The sequence below is a fragment of the Protopterus annectens genome, chromosome 2.part0 (assembly GCF_019279795.1).
Source record: "Protopterus annectens isolate FY-2018-M chromosome 2.part0, PAN1.0, whole genome shotgun sequence".
Taxonomy (NCBI): domain Eukaryota; kingdom Metazoa; phylum Chordata; order Ceratodontiformes; family Protopteridae; genus Protopterus; species Protopterus annectens.
The window spans coordinates 1920078548-1920095696 of NC_056728.1; the positions used below are offsets into that span (position 1 = coordinate 1920078548).

The following is a 17149-nucleotide window of genomic DNA, read 5'->3' on the forward strand; positions in this document are numbered from 1 at the left end:
TTCAGAATTGCAGCCGTTACTTTGCATAAGGGCAAGAGCCCGGTCTAAAACAGTAATTGTACTAGCAACTCTCCTTGAAAATGTATTGAAAACAAATTGAAGCACCTTGAAGATGCAAGCTTTTACATATGGACAGAAAAAAAGCTGAAGTCTATCAGTAATTAAGGGCAGTCCATTGTTTCTAAAAAAATAGTCCAAGAATCAAATAAAGATAAAATGTCATTCAACTCTCTCCCCAAAGATTCGCAAAATAACCTTCTTTGTAAAGTTTTGGTCTACTTCGTAGCTGCCCTGCCATTAGGTCACTTCCCCTATGATCCAGTGACCAAGATTATATACTGAACAGCAAATAAGAATACATTGTCACTCCGTTTATGATACCTGATAAACACAAAAAACAATTATGTTCATTTTCAGTTCAGTACCGCATTGGAGATGCACATTACTTTCATAAATATTGCACAAAATACAAAATGAAAATTACAATAAGAATAAGCAAACTAACACACATACAGTGGATATGAAAAATGTACACATCCCTGTCAAAATGCCAGGTTTTTGTGATATAAAAGAATGAGACCACAATAAATAATTTCAAAACTTTTCCCACCTTTAATGTGATCTATAACCTGTACAATTCAATTGATAAACAAACAAATCTGTTAGGGGTAAAAATCTAAAAAAACATACAATAAGCTGGTTGCATACGTGTGCACACCCTTAAACTAATACTTTGTTGAAGCACCTTTTGATTTAATTGCAGCATTCAGTCTTCTTGGGTAGGAGTCTATCAGCAAGGCGCATCTTGAGTTGTCAATATTTGCCCACTCTTCCTTGCAAAAGCGCTCCAAATAGGTTAGGTTAGGTCAGATTGCGAGGGCATCTCTTGTACACAGCCCTCTTCAGGTCACCCCACAGATTTTCTACTGGATTTAAGTCCGGGCTCTGGCTGGGCCATTCCAAAACTTCAATTTTCTTCCGGTGAAGCCATTCTTTTGATTTGGATGTATGCTTGGGGTCATCGTCGTGTTAAAGGTGAAATTCCTCTTCATCTTCAGCTTACCTAGCAGACTCCTAAAGGTTTTGGGCCAAAAGTTACTGGTATTTGAAACTGTTCATAATTCCCATCACCTTGACTAAAGCCCCAGTTCCAGCTGAAGAAAAGCAACCACAAAGCATGATACTGCCACCACCGTGCTTCACTGTGGGGATGGTGTTCTTTTGGTGGTGCAAAATGTTGTTGTGCCAAACGTACCTTTTGGAATTGTGGCCAAAACGTTCAACCTTGGTCTCATCAGACCATAACACATTTTTCCACATGCTTTTGGGAGACTTGATGTATTGTTTTGCAAATTTTAGCCAGGCCTGGATGTTTTTCTGTGTAAGAAAAGGGTTCAGTCTTGCACTGTAACAGGTACAAGCATGCAAAATCTGAAGGTAATGCTACTCAATGCTAGAAGTCTAAACCTCAAAATGCACTCTCTTGAAGCACTCCTAACAATGGAGACCATCGATATCTGTGCAGTAACTGAGACCTGGTTCAGGGCTCCAGGGAGCACCCCTGCAATACCAGGCTACAACTCTTTCCACACTTTTTGGCCACCAAACCAGGACCGAAATACTAAAGGTGGAGGAGTGTCCATATTCACCCAGGATATTCACACCAGGCTAGTTGCCCAACACAATGCGTCTGAAATTCTCCAGGTGCAACTAACACTAGGTAAGACTGCAATCCAAATTGTAGCTTGCTACAGATCCCCCACCATGCCCCAAAATTCTCAATACACCTTTCTAAACATACTGGAAAATATTAAGATACAACCAAACACCCTAATACTGAGTGATTTCAACGATCCTGCCATTAACTGGAAAAACTACTCATGTACCAACACCTTTGCCCAACGGTTCTTGGAATTCATAAATTCTAACGCCCGGGATCAACTAATCCTTAGTCCCACCAGGGGCTCCAGTATCCTAGACCTGGTCATTACCAACATGGGAAATTGATGCTCCACACCTATGGTCACCCCCTTGTTGGTCAGGTCTGACCATAAGCTAATCACCCTTGACATACACATCCCACCCCCACCCCCCAGTAAGGAAACCTCCGTAAAAAACTTCTCCAAAGCCAACTTCATGCTACTCAAGTCAGAAGTGACAACATGATACCCATGCAGACGGGAACTGAAAGTTTGACTGCTGAATCCTACACTAAGGCAGTGTACGAGCACATCCACTCGTGCATGAATAGTGCCACCCCCAATAGAACCAAGACGCTCTCTCCCAAAAAAAGGAAGCCAATCTGGTGGTCCCTTGCCATAAACAAACTTTACAACAAAAGGAAGAAACTGTTGTAGAAAAGAGGAAAATCCCAAGATGCAAAAAACTCCCTTACCAGCCTCAGTAAGAAGCAGAGGTCCCTCATAAAATCCTCCAAAGCAAGTTACGAAAATAAAATTGCCAAAGATTCCAAAGACAACCACAAGGCATTCTACAGCTATGTCAAGAATCTAAATGGCAATGCTCAGATCAGCTCGGAGCTACAACAGAATGGCATTAAATATACTGATCCCAAGGATATTGCCAATATCCTGGAAGATCGATTTAGTGCAAACTTCACCCCCTCTCACCCCCTAAAGGGCCCATCTCAATACCAAAAGATTGGCAAATTCCGGTAATGGCCACACAGGTAAAAAAGCACTCTCCAAAGCTAAGAATACAGCATCCATGGGACCAGACGATAGCCCAGGCTGTGTACTACATGAACTACAAAACGAAATAGCACCTCACCTAAATGTTATGTTTAATCATAGCCTCACCTCAGGCTTCATGCCCACTGAGTGGCACGCAGCTACAGTTATCCCACTCCACAAGGGGGGATCCACCTTGGATCCTGGGAACTACTGCCCTATCAATCTGACGAACCGGATCTGCAAGGCCATGGAACGTAATATCATGGAACTTATAAACAAAAACATTGGCAACCTTCAAACACTGGACCCCTTGCAGTCAGGGTTTGTGAAGGGCCGATCTTGTCTCCTGAACCCGACTGACTTCATCGAATCAGTCTCCAGAGCCATGGACAAGGGTAAGGTGGTCCACACAGCCTATCTGGACCTCGCCAAGACCTCCACCACCACCCCCCACTCTGGAATCATAGATAAACTTACTAAGCTGGGCATTAATCCCTACGTCACTCGATGGTTTGCCAACTGGCTTACTGACAGAACCCACACTGTAAAAGTAGCAGACACCAAATCCAGCTGCAGACAAGTGGAATACCTCAGGGTTCAGTCCTGGGACCGCTCGTTTGGCATCTACTTCTTTGAAGTACAAGCCAACACTAAGGGGCTCTGGCTAACAAAGTTTGCAGATGACTGCAAACTGGGAGCCATTATTGAATCCCCAAATGATGTGGATATTCTACAAAAGGGCTTACAGAAACAGATGCTTGGTGCCAGAGCCATGGGCTTAAGCTCAATGCCAAGAAATGTATAGTTATCCCCTTTGGGAAAAAAAACATGTACCTGTGAATTACCACATAGGTGTCAGTACACTAAACACCGAAAGTGTGACAGACTTAGGGCATAGGTGGACAGTGGTCTCACCTTCGATAACCACACTGCCACAACAGTCAGGAAATCCTTCTATGTGGCACACCTCATCACTAAGGGCTTTTCATCCAGAAAAAAAAGAGGTCATTGTCCCACTGTACTCATCCCTCATTAGACCCATTATAGAATCCAACACCCCGTTTGGTATGTACCTCTCAAGACATCTGCAACAAATGAAAAGGCCGCAGAAATGCCTCACTAAAAGAATCACAGGCCTAAAGCAGATGCCCTATGCGGACTGTCTAAAAAAAACTCCACCTATGCTCTGTCACATATCGTCTACTCAGAGGGGAGCTCTGCTTAACATACAAGACCATGTCAAACCCGGAGCTGTTGGACATGCTACACATGCTACACTTAAAGAAATCCCAATCCCTCAGCGACACAAGCTCCAGGGATCTAAACCTTGTCATCACAATGAACAAAACATGCTGAAGGGATAGGTTCCTGACCCAGAGACTCCCCAGACCCTGGAAAGGACTGCCCATACATGTCAAGCAGAGCACCTCTTTGGTCCTCTTCAAAAGGAACTTTGATGATTGGATCGGAGACAGGAAATTCATCTCGGGGATCACGTCAGTCATCCCGCTAAACAGGGGTCCAGGGAAGTAAATACTGTGGGAAGAAATAGCCAGGGAATTGTTATGGCTAGGCTTGCATAGGCCCTAGGGCCGATAGCCTAGTCCCAACCTATGAACCCTAACCCATAGCCCAGACATATGGAGAATACGGGAGATTGTCACATGTAGTACACAGCCAGTACTTGCCAGAAATTCCTGCAGCTCCTTCAGTGTTGCTGTAGGTCTCTTGGTAGCCTCCTTGACTGGTTTTAGTCTGGTCTTTTCATCAATTTGAGGGACGTCCAGTTCTTTGCAACATCACTGATGTCCCATATTTTCTCCACTTTTTGATGACTGTCTTCACGGTGTGCCATGGTATATCCAATGATATGGATATTTTTGTACCCTTCTCCTGATACCTTTCAACGGTGAGATTTGATGCTTTGTAAGCTTTCTGCAAACCATGGCTTTTGCTGTAGCAGCCAAATGAGTAAATGTCAGGAAAATTCTACTAGGACAGCTAAACTTTATTTTGGGTTAATCGGAGTCTCTAACCGATGGCAGGTGTGTACCCAGGAAGACTGAATGTTGTAATTAAATCAAAAGGTGCTTCAACAAAGTATTAGTTTAAGGGTGTGCACACTTCTGCAACCAGCTTATTGTACTTTTTTTATTTTTTTCCCCTAGCAGACTTGTTTGTTTTTCAATTGAATTGTACAGGTTATCGGTCACATTAAAAGTTGGGAAAAATTTTGAAATTCTTTATTGTGGTCACTTTTTATATCACAAAAACATGGCATTTTAACAGGGGTGTGTACACTTTTCATATCCACTGTACACACAGATAATAGATGACTTCAGATCCATTCATTAAAACATTATTGGACACCTACCTGTAGACAGCGGTATAGCAGAACTACTGTCAATGGGCTGCAGAGACACGGTTTGAGAATTTGAATTATACATCTGTGAAGCTAAACAAAAACGCAACATGTTAAGAAAAGAAGTGCATAAAAAATTAAAGCTAAAGTTGCTTATCACAATATTAGATTGGTGGGTAGGAGCCTTGGCTACGTAAGTTAAAACCTGATGCCTTTGGTCTTAAAATAGTGCAACAAGAAAAACCTTCCCAGATTGTTATTTTCCACAAAACACTGCTCCCTCCTGCCTTTTCAGCTCTGGGTCCAAGCTGAAAGACACAAACCAGAGAGCATTAAGCAAGGAAATGGAGGGACAGTTGTTCGTTTGGTTATAAGGCAACTATCTATGATGCCAGGGTAAACATTTTGATTTAAAATATGATGCGTATTTTTCTTTCTTATTTCAAATGCTAACACATGTAAAGCTATATAAAATCTACAATGTGTTTGTTTCCTACGCTATCAAAATATATGTAACCTTGTGACCTTTCTCTGTGAATGTCAGAAAGATTATGAAAGGAAAAGAAAATGTAAAAGCACTTACTTGCACATGAAATGTAAACCGTAACTTTCTGCAGCTACAGGAAGGACCTAACCTAACTGCTTGCATATAACTACCAAAGTAGTTGGAGTCAGGAAATCAAATGACAAAAATGCAATTCAAGTCCCCCCCCCCCCCAAAAAAAAAGCAAGTAAGCTAGATATTGGATATCAGTCACTAGTATTCAAATGTGCAATCCTGTTAGATGCGTCTGAGTACATGAATGTGGAAAAAAAAGAAGTTATGTACTCACCATAACGTTCCATCTGAGTGGGTAACTTCATTTGGTCTGCAACCTGTGGGACAGAGTCCCCAGCTACCTAGAAAACCTTGGGCGGCCCTCAAGGAAGAATATTCTGGAGCACCGCGGAGCCAAAGGAAGCCCTACTCCTGGAAATCAAATCCAATTTATAATGGGAAATGAATGTATGAGAGGAGGACCAAGTAGCTGCTGAACATATGTCGTCTATAGCGACTCTAGACCAAAACGCAGCCGAGGTAGCTATGGATCGGGTTGAATGCGCATGGATTCCCAAAGGAACCGGTTTGTTCTAAGCTAAATAGGCTTGGATGATGCATTGTGAAATCCAGTTAGCTAATGTCACTTTGGTAATAGGTTTGCCTAAAGAAGACTTGGCAAAGGGCACAAACAATTGATCAGACTTACGGTTAGTTGCTGTCCTGTGCAGATAAAAACGCAGTTGTCTATGCACATCCAATTTCGGCAGTGTGTATTCCCCTTTGTTCTGGAAATTGGGAAAGAACACTGGCAGATTAATAGACTGATTAATATTCGACTCAAAGGCTACCTTAGGGAGGAAAGAAGGATTAGTCCTGGGAGAAACTCTGTCCTTATGAAAAATTAGATAAGAGGGTTTCATACAGAGGGCTTGAAGCTCAGACACTCTCCTGGCCAAAGTTATCGCAACCAGGAAGGCTGTTTTCAAAGATAAAAATTTTAACTGAGCTGACGCGCCCGGTTCGAAAGGAGGGCCCGTCAAAGCCTGCAGGACCAATGTTAAGTCCCATGGTGGAACCGCAGACTTAACTGGCGGTTTTAACAGGAAAGCACCTTTTAGAAAAGTTTTGCAAATTCTGGTGGAAGCCAGTGATCCTACCTCATCTCCAACATAAAAGTGGGAGATGGCTGCCAACTGTACTTTAATCGTAGATGCACTGGCTCCCTGATGAAAGATATGGGACAGAAATTCAAGAATAGTCGGAATAGGGACAGTAAAGGGATCCAAGCCCCTGTGTCTTTGGCCCAAATGGAAAAACGTTTCCATTTACTACTGTAGATCCTTCTGGTAGAAGGTTTGTGTGCTGCTACCAGAATGGCTTTAACTGGTGACGAGATACCGGGAAGTCCTTGCTACTAGCCGAACTGGATCAACCAAGCCGTGAGCTTGAGGTTGCCCAGATTTGGGGGTTGTAATCCCGCAGGGTGAGAAATTAGATCCGGGATGGGATCTAAGATCCAAGGAGGAATTAGACTGTGAGACCGCAGGTACAGGAACCAGATCTGGCGAGGCCAGAATGGGGCTAGAAGGATTATTTTGCTCCCCAACCGATGAGCTTTCTGCAGGAATTTCGTCATGAGCGGAAGCGGGTGATAAGCATAAAGGAGACCGGGGGGGGCCAAGCATGAACCAGAGCATCTCTGGGGCTCTCCCTTACTGGGGGAATTAGAGCGAAATATTCACTGCACTTTGTGTTTGCCGGGGAAGCAAAGAGATCGCAGCAAGGTAGACCCTATTTGAGGAAGATCTGTTTCGCTACCAACGGGTTTAGAGACCATTCGTACAGTGTGAGGATCAGGCGACTTAGCCTGTCCGCTAGGATGTTGGTCTGGCCCGGAATGTGCGTTGCTACCAGAAAGCGGTTGGTGGAGATCGCCCATTCCCAGACTCTCATGGCCTCTCAGCAAAGGGGATAAGATCTGGTTCCCCCCTGTTTGTTGATGTACAAGACTACCGCGCCATGTTGTCTGACTGAATTGCAATAGTACCCGGAGGAAGAAGGTCTTGTAGGGCTTGCAACACCAAAAGCACCTCCCTCATCTCCAGGACATTGATATGCAGAACGATCTCTGAGGGAGCCCACGTGCCTTGGACGGTTCTGCCCATAGCATGCCCCCCCACCCGAGGCGAGAAGCATCCGTGGTCAACGTGGCTTGAGGCTGAGGCATGACGAACGATCTCCCCTCTCGTAGCTCCTGAGAATGCAGCCACCAGAGAAGGGAGTCCTTGCAAACCCTGCTCAGGGGAATCGGGGTGCTCAAGGGGTGCAGTAACAGTGACCATTGGACCTGAAGAGTCCATTGTAGGAGACCGATGGCTGCCGCCATGGAGCCCAAAGCTCTCAGGTCTAATTCCGCAGGTGGAGCTGAGGGCGGGAGAATTGCCAAAACATGAAGAGACAAATTGCGCAATCTGTCTGTTAGAAAGGCCTTGGAGTGACATGTATCTATTTTGGCCCCTATAAATTCCAGAACCTGCACTGGATGAAGGAATGATTTTTGAAGGTTCACAGTAATACCTAGACGCTGTGTAAGAGCCAGGGTATAATCCCTGGCCCGACAGAGCTGATGCCTGGTGGAGGCGGTGAGGAGTCAGTCGTCCAGGTACGGAAAGACCCGAATGCCCTGAAGTCTCAGGTGGGCTGCGACCACCGCCATGACTTTGGTGAACACCCTGGGGGCTGAGGTGAGGCTGAACGGAAGAGCCCTGAACTGAAAATGACTGGCTCCCAGCCAAAAGCGGAGGAACCTCCTGGATCGTCTGTCCACAAGAATGTGGTAGTACGCATCCTTGAGGTCTATGGTGCACATCCAGTCATTCTCCCGGAGAAAGGGGAGAATAGACTGCAGGGTGACCATCTGGAATTTCTCCTTGGGAATGAACAGGTTTAAAGATGAGAGGTCTAGGATAGGCCTCAGTTCCCCCGTCTTTTTTGGCACTAAAAAGAACCTGGAGTAATTTCCCAATCCAGACTGGCCTGCGGGAACGGGTTGGATGGCCCTTTTTTCTAACAGCTTCAAAACTTCCGAAGCTGCCACCTCCTTTTGATCAGGTGGGACATTGGGGAGGTGTTTCATAGGATGGGGTAGACAAAGGGAATGGAGTAACCTCTGGATATAACTCAGAGCACCCACCGATCCGTAGTAATGGACTCCCAATTTTGGAGGTGCTCCGACAGACACCCCCCGACTGCCTCCAGAGAGGGACAGCCGGATAAGCACTTAGGGCTGTTGCGAGGGCCTCTCCGAGAAAGGTTCTGGGGACCCGAAATTCCTCGGCCCCCCTCTGCCTCTGGGCCGGCGTCCACCTTGTCCTCCTCTGCCTCTGAAGGACGAGGAGTCCGAAGAGGGACAGGACTGCTGTGATTTCCGGAACCACATCTTCTTTTGTCCCCTCTGGTTCCTGGAAAAGGACCGTTGGGATTAGAGAAGTGGATCCCGACGGCAGACAGCATCTTCCCGCCCTTTTCACTTTGGACCAGCGTGTCGCGGACGGTCTTGCCAAAAAGCGTAGAACCATCAAAGGGCGCATTAGCGAAGGACACCTTGAAGGGTTCCGCAAAAATTGCAAAGGCAGAGCTAGGCATGGCGCCGCAGAGCGATGCCTGTTCCACTGGCTCTAGCCGCTCCCTCCGTAGCATGGGAGAGTAGCCGCATAGATGTATTAGTAATAGACTTCAGAGTGGCCATGTGAGTCGAGAAGATGCGCTTGTCCTTGGCCGTCATGGACTCCGGGGGGGGGGGGGCTCCCACGTATTCCTTAGCCGCCATGGACTCCGGGGGGGGGGGGGGCTCCCGCGTATTCCTTAATCAAGTCTTGCTGGAGCCTGATAACGTGCGCCATATAGTTCAGCGCCCTCACAAAGAAGGTAGCTGAAGCAAACATCCGCTTTCCAATGTCCCTGATTCCTTAATCTGGAGGGTGGACCGAGGAACTCTCCTGCGCTAGTTCCTTCTTGGTGGCAGCCACCACCACCATGGCATCCACTGGAGAACCTTTAGACCAAGCCATCCTATCAGAAGGGGGACTAAGTATCTTGTCTGGCCTTTTGGGAATCGGCTCCACGGTGTCCGGCTCCTTCCAAGCCCTAGTGGTAATTAAGTCCACCAGGGGGTCAGCCGGGGGGGGACACCCAAGAAGTAGATGGGCCTGCATCGAACGCATCCAGAAACACAGACTCATCCGAGGAAGGTTTCTGGGCAGACTACCCTGCTCTGATTCGCAACATTTCCATGATGTCTCCAAAGGAGACATCCTCAGGGGGTGACCTTGGGGAACCTTCCCCTTCCTCCAAATCTGTGTCTTCTGTCAGGGACTCAGGGGAGTCCAGGTGCCTCCTTCTGCCCTTCCGTTTGTGAGGAACCTCCTCGGTGGGGCTATCCAAAGAGGGCTTACCCACGGGGTCCTGTTCCTCTAAGGGATCCAACTGGAGCACCGATGCAGGCTGTCCCTGTGGCCGGATGACGGAGAACAGGCCAAAATGCGCAGGGGTGATGAATGGATCCGTAGCCTGGACCAGGGATCTGAAAGTCCTCGACAGCACCCTCTCCACTACATCAAACGCTGAGGGTGAACCGCTCTCCCATGGCTCTGAGAGCAGCCCCCTCGGCGCCGATGCAGGGATCAGCGTCGGAACCGAAGCAGTCAGACCAGAGAGGGAAGTGTGCTCCGACCTAAATGGCGCCGAAGACACCGTTCCCCCTACGGACCCGACGCTTGGCTCTCGGCCCCGACAGCTCGGATCAGACATGCTCGAGGGCATAGTCGGCGAAGTAACCAAGACTATCGGCGCCGACGAATCCCCGGGTCCGAAATGGCATGGATCCGAAGACTCCGAAACCCGATACCGGGTCGGAGAAGGAGCGATCGGGGTGAAGAAAGGGGCCGAGCTCCTCCCCGGAGGGAGGGGCTTGGAGCACCCCCATCTGCATCTGAGCCTGCAAGAAACGACACATCATCCGGTCCAAATCAGCAATGGTCAAGCTTTTGGTGGATCTGGAGGAGGTTGCAGAGGCAGGCCTGGAGGGAGACTGGTACTCCTCTTCCGGCTCCGGGGAAAAACAAGGAGAGCGGAGCCGAGAATGAGGAGAACCAGAGACCCTTTTAGTGGGACTAGCTGCTTTAGCTGGAGGGGCCGAGGGATGAGACTCAGCCCGCCTTTTGTGCCTAAGCCGGTCCTTGTCTCTCTTCTTCTCCTTAGAAGAGGAAGAAGAGTCCCCCTCCCCTTGAGCAACAGAGGGAGGTTGAGTCCCCAACAAGGGAGGAGGATCAGAAGGCCCGGAAGTCACAGCCGCGACCGGTGCCTTAGAGGGAGATAACAATCCCGCCAGGATTAGCTTGTTCCTCATATCCCTGATGGCCCGGGGGTTGAAAGCTGCACAGACCTGGCAGCTGGTGGATAAATGGGCCACCCCCAGACAAATAATGCACTGAGTGTGGCCATCGGCTGGGGACAGCTTATGACCACACTCAGTGCATTTAGAAAAAATGGCTTTAGGCCCTTCAGCCATAACACTACACACACACACACACACACACACACACACACACACACACACACACACACACACACACACTAGGGGGAGGGTGAAAAATAAATTTGAAAAATAATTTACCACAAAAAAGTTATAATAAGAATACTAAACGGTAAAGGTGGCTAAACCAAGCACACACACACACACACAGAAAAAGTTAAGAGAAAAGCGATTTTAAAGTTTTTATAAACTTGAATTCTCTCACCCACGCCAAGAGCTCGTCTCTAGAAGCTGCTGAAAGCCGCGGCAAACTAGATCTGAGGATGGGGGATGTGTTGCAGGGGGTTATGGGTAGGGGAGGAGGAGGAGCTAGGAGCTCGGATCTTTAGCTAGGTAAAGCTGCCGGCTCGGATCCGAGGTCGGATCTGATACCCACAGGTTGCAGACCAAATGAAGTTGACCACGTCAGATCCTGTGTTTACTTTTATGTGCGAGGAAAACAGGATGAGCTTAAACATACATTTGGAGCTAAATCCGACAGCCAGTTTTGCTGGAAGATATTGAGGTCACTATATACATGCAAGTTTGCTGCAAAAAATTGAAATTGTGCCTTATATGACATTTAGGAACTTAAAACAGTAGCAATTCAGTATTTTTAAGCTAAAATCAACTAGCTTTATTTATCTATTAGTTTGATTTTCATGTATTCAATATTTTGTCTGTATAACTGATTAGGTCTCTTCTCCTCAAGCAACTGCTTATTTCTGCATATTTAATCTTTAATAGTATTGTTTTCCTTACTGTCAAACTAAAATTATTTATTCACTCTAAAGACCTTGTGTCTGGTATTTAATCATCTATACAGTATTTACCATCTTAGGAGAAGGTACTAAGCACTGGAAGTTGTCAAGCTATACATGCCTCTAACTGACCAATATTGCCCTGCACATTACTATTTTGTGTTTATTATTTTATTTTGTTACAAATCATAGAATGGCACAGTAACTGATGTTTTTGGCCCCTATGTATATCTATGGTGGTCTAGGGTGGTGAGAGTACTTCCTCGCCAGGAAGAAAGCTGTGGAGATTGGAGAATTCTAACATTTTTTCCTGGGAGAGTGTGTGTGTGTGTGTGTGTGTGTGTGTGTGTGTGTGTGTGTGTGTGTGTGTGTGTGTGTGTGTGTGTGTGTGTGTGTGAGAGAGAGAGAGACTGTCAATTATAGTTAAGGGGCATTGGAAGATATTGTGGTTTACAGACAAAGTGATCAGAAATGGGCCCAGGGTACTAAACCAAAGACTAACCTCTGCAAATGGTCAGTGTGTAGTCCTAATCTGTGTGTGGATGTTAGAAGCCCATAATACCTGGGGCAGCACTGCATACTCACTTTATGCTAGTGCAGCCCAGGTGAATTACTGGTTATTAAACCAGATTTCTATGCACTTTTCTTTAACGTGACAGGTACCTGTGTGTGACTTGGGAACCATCCCTCTGGGAGTCTTCAGAGATATTTGGGGGCCAATGCAGTAGAGTCTAGGACTGTAACCCCTGTCTCTCACATAACTGGGTGGCACAGTGGCTGGCAATGGGATTCAGACCCCACTAGTACCGTACAGGCCATCACATATTGGTGGCAGTGGCCCACCTGTAACAATATCCATAGCTTTTGTATATGATTTTGTAGTGAGCTAAGTGCAGAACAGAATCTCTAGCTTATACTCTTGGGTGTTTGCCCTAAAGTAACACTCCTTAATTCCTGCAGTCCCAGTGGTACATCTTGATTATAACCATGTCAGATTTGTAGTGCTCTGTAAATGTATTTGGGGACAATCAAGCAGTGGCTGCATAAATATTATCCAGTGCAACAATTCTGAAGAAAATAGTAAATGTGGAGACACACGAAACTGCTGGAGCAGGAAGGCAAGTTGTACTAGTTCCTATGGTAAAGCCAAAGCTCGGATCGGAGTGGTAAAAAATATTAATTTATTGAATCAAAATGGTGCAACACATCATCGTTTAGCACTTTAATCCACATAATAGTGGACTTCCATCAGAACACTAACATACAACTGCCTGATATTTAAAAAAATTTTGGCGCCAAAATAATAACCTTTGTTCCAAATTTAAAGTGACATTTGCTAAAAAAAAATATATATATATAAAATAACATATACTTATGATGTCAATTATATGTGGTGGTGGTGCTGCAGTAGCATTGTCGCCTCACAGTAAGACGTTGTCCTGTTCGATTCTCAGCTAGAGTGTCTTCTGTGTGGAGACATGCGTGAATGGACGTACCTTCGTTGAAGGTTGTGCGTCAGAGCTGACAACTCGGCACGTAAAAATCTACTGCCAATCATTAGCGGACTGGAGTTACGCTGTGGCGACCCCTAACCGGGAAAAGCCGAAAGACACAACATACTTATGACGTCAATATTGCTTATACAAATAAATTATGCACTGTCATCATTGTATGTAACTATAAACTGTTCATATATTGAATTATATAAATTCATAAGCTAATTATTATACATCCTGTAAGATCATACTAGAAATACATTCTAAAAAAATACATTCTAAAAAATCAATCAATAAAACTTCTAAAAACTGGTGAGAAGCTGAATATAACATATAATACTGTAAGAATTACAGTTAATAAATGTATCAACTATTTAAACAAGGATATGAATAAATTAAATATTTAAATAAATTTATAATTATATAAATATATAAATTCACCTTAACCAGTGATATGTAATAGTATATTAAATAAAAGTACATTATATATAAAAGTATAAGTATACATGGAGGGGAAATGTGATCTGCAAACTCAACCAAGCTGCAGTAAAGGCTTAATGGATATAAAATCATTAAGTCCAGGCTCTCTAACTGCATCAGTTAGTATCTGCCAATAGGTTTCCCTTTTTCCTAAAGATCCCTTAGTATTACCACCCCGGGGGCCATTCGAAACTTGATCAATAATAGCAAATTTAAAGTTATGAGCGTCCCCATATCAATCAATGTGTCTAAATAAAGCGTTATTGCCATCCTTAGTCCTAATACTATACAGATGGTCATATATCCTCTTTTTAATAAAAATGCTCAGTCTTACCTATATAGTATACGGGACATAACATACACTTAGCAAGATAAATAATAAACTTGCTATTACAATTTCCTTGTCTAAAGTATAAATAGGACTTGTTGATATTCTCAAGTGTCACCCCTTGTGTTTCCCAGATATGGGAGCATTGGTTACAACGTCCACATTTAATGGTATGTTTCCTCAACATCACATCATTCCTATGTTTCGATCCATATTCTAAATTTTTTTTTTAAGATTAGACCCCATTTTACGAACAAAATTGGGACAATCACCTACTATATTCATTACTCCTTGGTCGACAACCAAAATATTCCAATTCTGTTTAACAATATTTTTAATATAATTAACATAGTAATACTTAATATAATTAACATACTTATACTAAGGCATCTTTAGGTAAAAGGGAAACCTATTGGCAGATACTAACTGATGCAGTTAGAGAGCCTGGACTTAATGATTTTATATCCATTAAGCCTTTACTGCAGCTTGGTTGAGTTTGTAGATCACATTTCACCTCCATGTATACTTATACTTTTATATAATGTACTTTTATTTAATATACTATTACATATCACTGGTTAAGATGAATTTATATATTTATATAATTATAAATTTATCTATTTAAATATTTAATTTATTCATATCATTGTTTAAATAGTTGTGATGCATTTATTAACTGTAATTCTTACAGTATTATACGTTACATTCAGCTTCTCACCAGTCTTACTGTGAGGTAGCGTTGTCGCCTCACAGTAAGACACTGTCCGGTTCGATTCTCAGCTAGAGCGTCTTCTGCGTGGAGACATGCGTGAATGGGCGTACCTTTGTTGAAGGTTGTGCGTCAGGCCTGGCAAGCCGGTACGTAAAAATCAACTGTCAATCATTAGCGGACTGGAGTTCCGCTGTGGCGACCCCTAACCGGGAAAAAGCCGAAAGACACAAAATTGATTGATTTTTTAGAATGTATTTTTAGTATGATCTTACAGGATGTATAATAATTAGCTAATGAATTTATATAATTCAATAGATGAACAGTGTATAGTTATGTACAATGATGACTGTGCATATTTTATTTGTATAAGCAATATTGACGTCATAAGTATATGTTATTTTATATAAATTTTTTTTAGCAAGTGTCACTTTAAATTTGGAACGAAGGTTATTATTTTGGCGCCAAAATGTTTTTAAATATCAGGTAGTTGTATGTTAAAGTGTTCTGATGAAGTCCACTATTATGTGGATGAAAGCGCTAAACGAGGATGTGTTGCACCATTTTGACTCAATAAATTAAGATTTTTTACCACTGCGGTCAGAGCTTTGGCTTTACCATAGGAACTGGTACATCTTGCCTTCCTGCTCCAGCAATTTTGTGTGTTTTCTTACGTTGTTGTTGGTTGTTTGCTGGTTTTGTGTATTATACATGTGGAGACACGTCAGGTGGATTGTTTTTTTATAATACAAATGAAAGAAACTTGCAGTCTGTATCGAACACAAATTAATGTAGTTTAATGTCACACGGGGGCAGATGGCCAGAGTTCAGTCCACTTATCTGATCTGTCTGTATATAAACAGTAAAGAAGGTACTTTCCATGACTGGAGTACTGAGTGAAGGAAAAACCCAAAAACTGACTGGTTTACAGTTTCACTGGTCAGCTTGGACATAAAGGAAATGGTCTGCATAAAAGTTGTCTTTAAAAAGGCAAAGGGGGTTAAGAGAAATCCTTTTGACTTATGTTAACAGCTACAAGAAATAAGGTGTTACAGGTAAACAACTTCAGATTTGCCAAAACAACATTTTTTTCCCCAAAGGCAGAAACACTTAGCTTATTCAACAAAGTAAATGCCCTGCAAACCATCTCTTTCACAGGCAACCTGGAGACCGTCGTTCAACAAAGATTTGACACAGCTACAGAGAACCCAAAACATGGAGTTCTGCCAAATGGAAAAATTAAAGTTGGCAACTAGATAAACAATGGCAGAATAATTAAAACCTGAATCAAATACAGCAGAAAGATAATTTAAGACCTGTAGAACTGGTGCCATGTAAGGTTATCCACATATTATGTAGCACTCTAAACTGAAAACCATTTTCATTTGTTTTTGTGTGCCTTTTGGGTTGCCTCGGAGAAGAAGAAATACTAGACAAGACTGCCAGAAGAGTCTGCTGGTGTAATCACGAACTATAAAATGTTGCATCTTCCCACCAAGGAGAGGGCCTTAAGAGAGTCTAGGAGGAAGGAATGTAGTATCAGAAATCTTATTTCTCTGGGACAACAGTGTGCTATTAGTATCACACTTCCCTTGTGAAGTCTTTACTTCTGAATACAATTAGCCATCAAGGGGAAAGGAGAAAATAGTATAGAGCGGGTCCCTAGACCAGCATCCTGTATTTATTTACTTACTGATTTATCTATTTATTTCAGTTTGCTAACCGGATGAGTAGACTGGTCCAAAGTCATTAAGCCAAGAGGCAAATACAGTTATATTTACAATTACAGACAAAGCGATTCAATCATTTACAAAAATGAATTCACATAAAACCAGAAATCATACTATGCAGTTTTACTCAGTATTACTTTGAGTCAAAATACTTCATTTACAATTATAAACAGAAGTTTCAATCATTTACATAATACTCGATTCAGATAGAAACAGCATACAGTACAACTTTGGAAACTACAGTTGTGTGCAATAGTATGTCACAGAAAAAAAATGAAGTTGCAGTTTAATTACCTTAAGTTAAAGTAAAGATTAATAATGCAACAACAGTACTGCATTCTTTAACAAAGGTTAAGGTGCAGTATTAAAATCTATGTATCCACTGTACAAATATTGAGGTTACTTCATGTGAAATTATTTCAAAGACAGAACAATACTGATGTTAAGTATTTGCATCACTCACTATAATAGGTGATC

General features: G+C 43.5%; 1 protein-coding gene across 1 annotated transcript in view; it reads right to left on the reverse strand.

Annotated features, from left to right (window-relative positions):
- Positions 1-17149, reverse strand: part of MCPH1 (microcephalin 1) — a 2707094-nt gene that overhangs the window by 2004992 nt on the left and 684953 nt on the right. The window contains exon 6 of the mRNA XM_044060459.1: positions 5068-5148. Coding sequence (XP_043916394.1) covers positions 5068-5148 — 81 coding nt within the window. The remainder of the gene's footprint in view (positions 1-5067; positions 5149-17149) is intronic.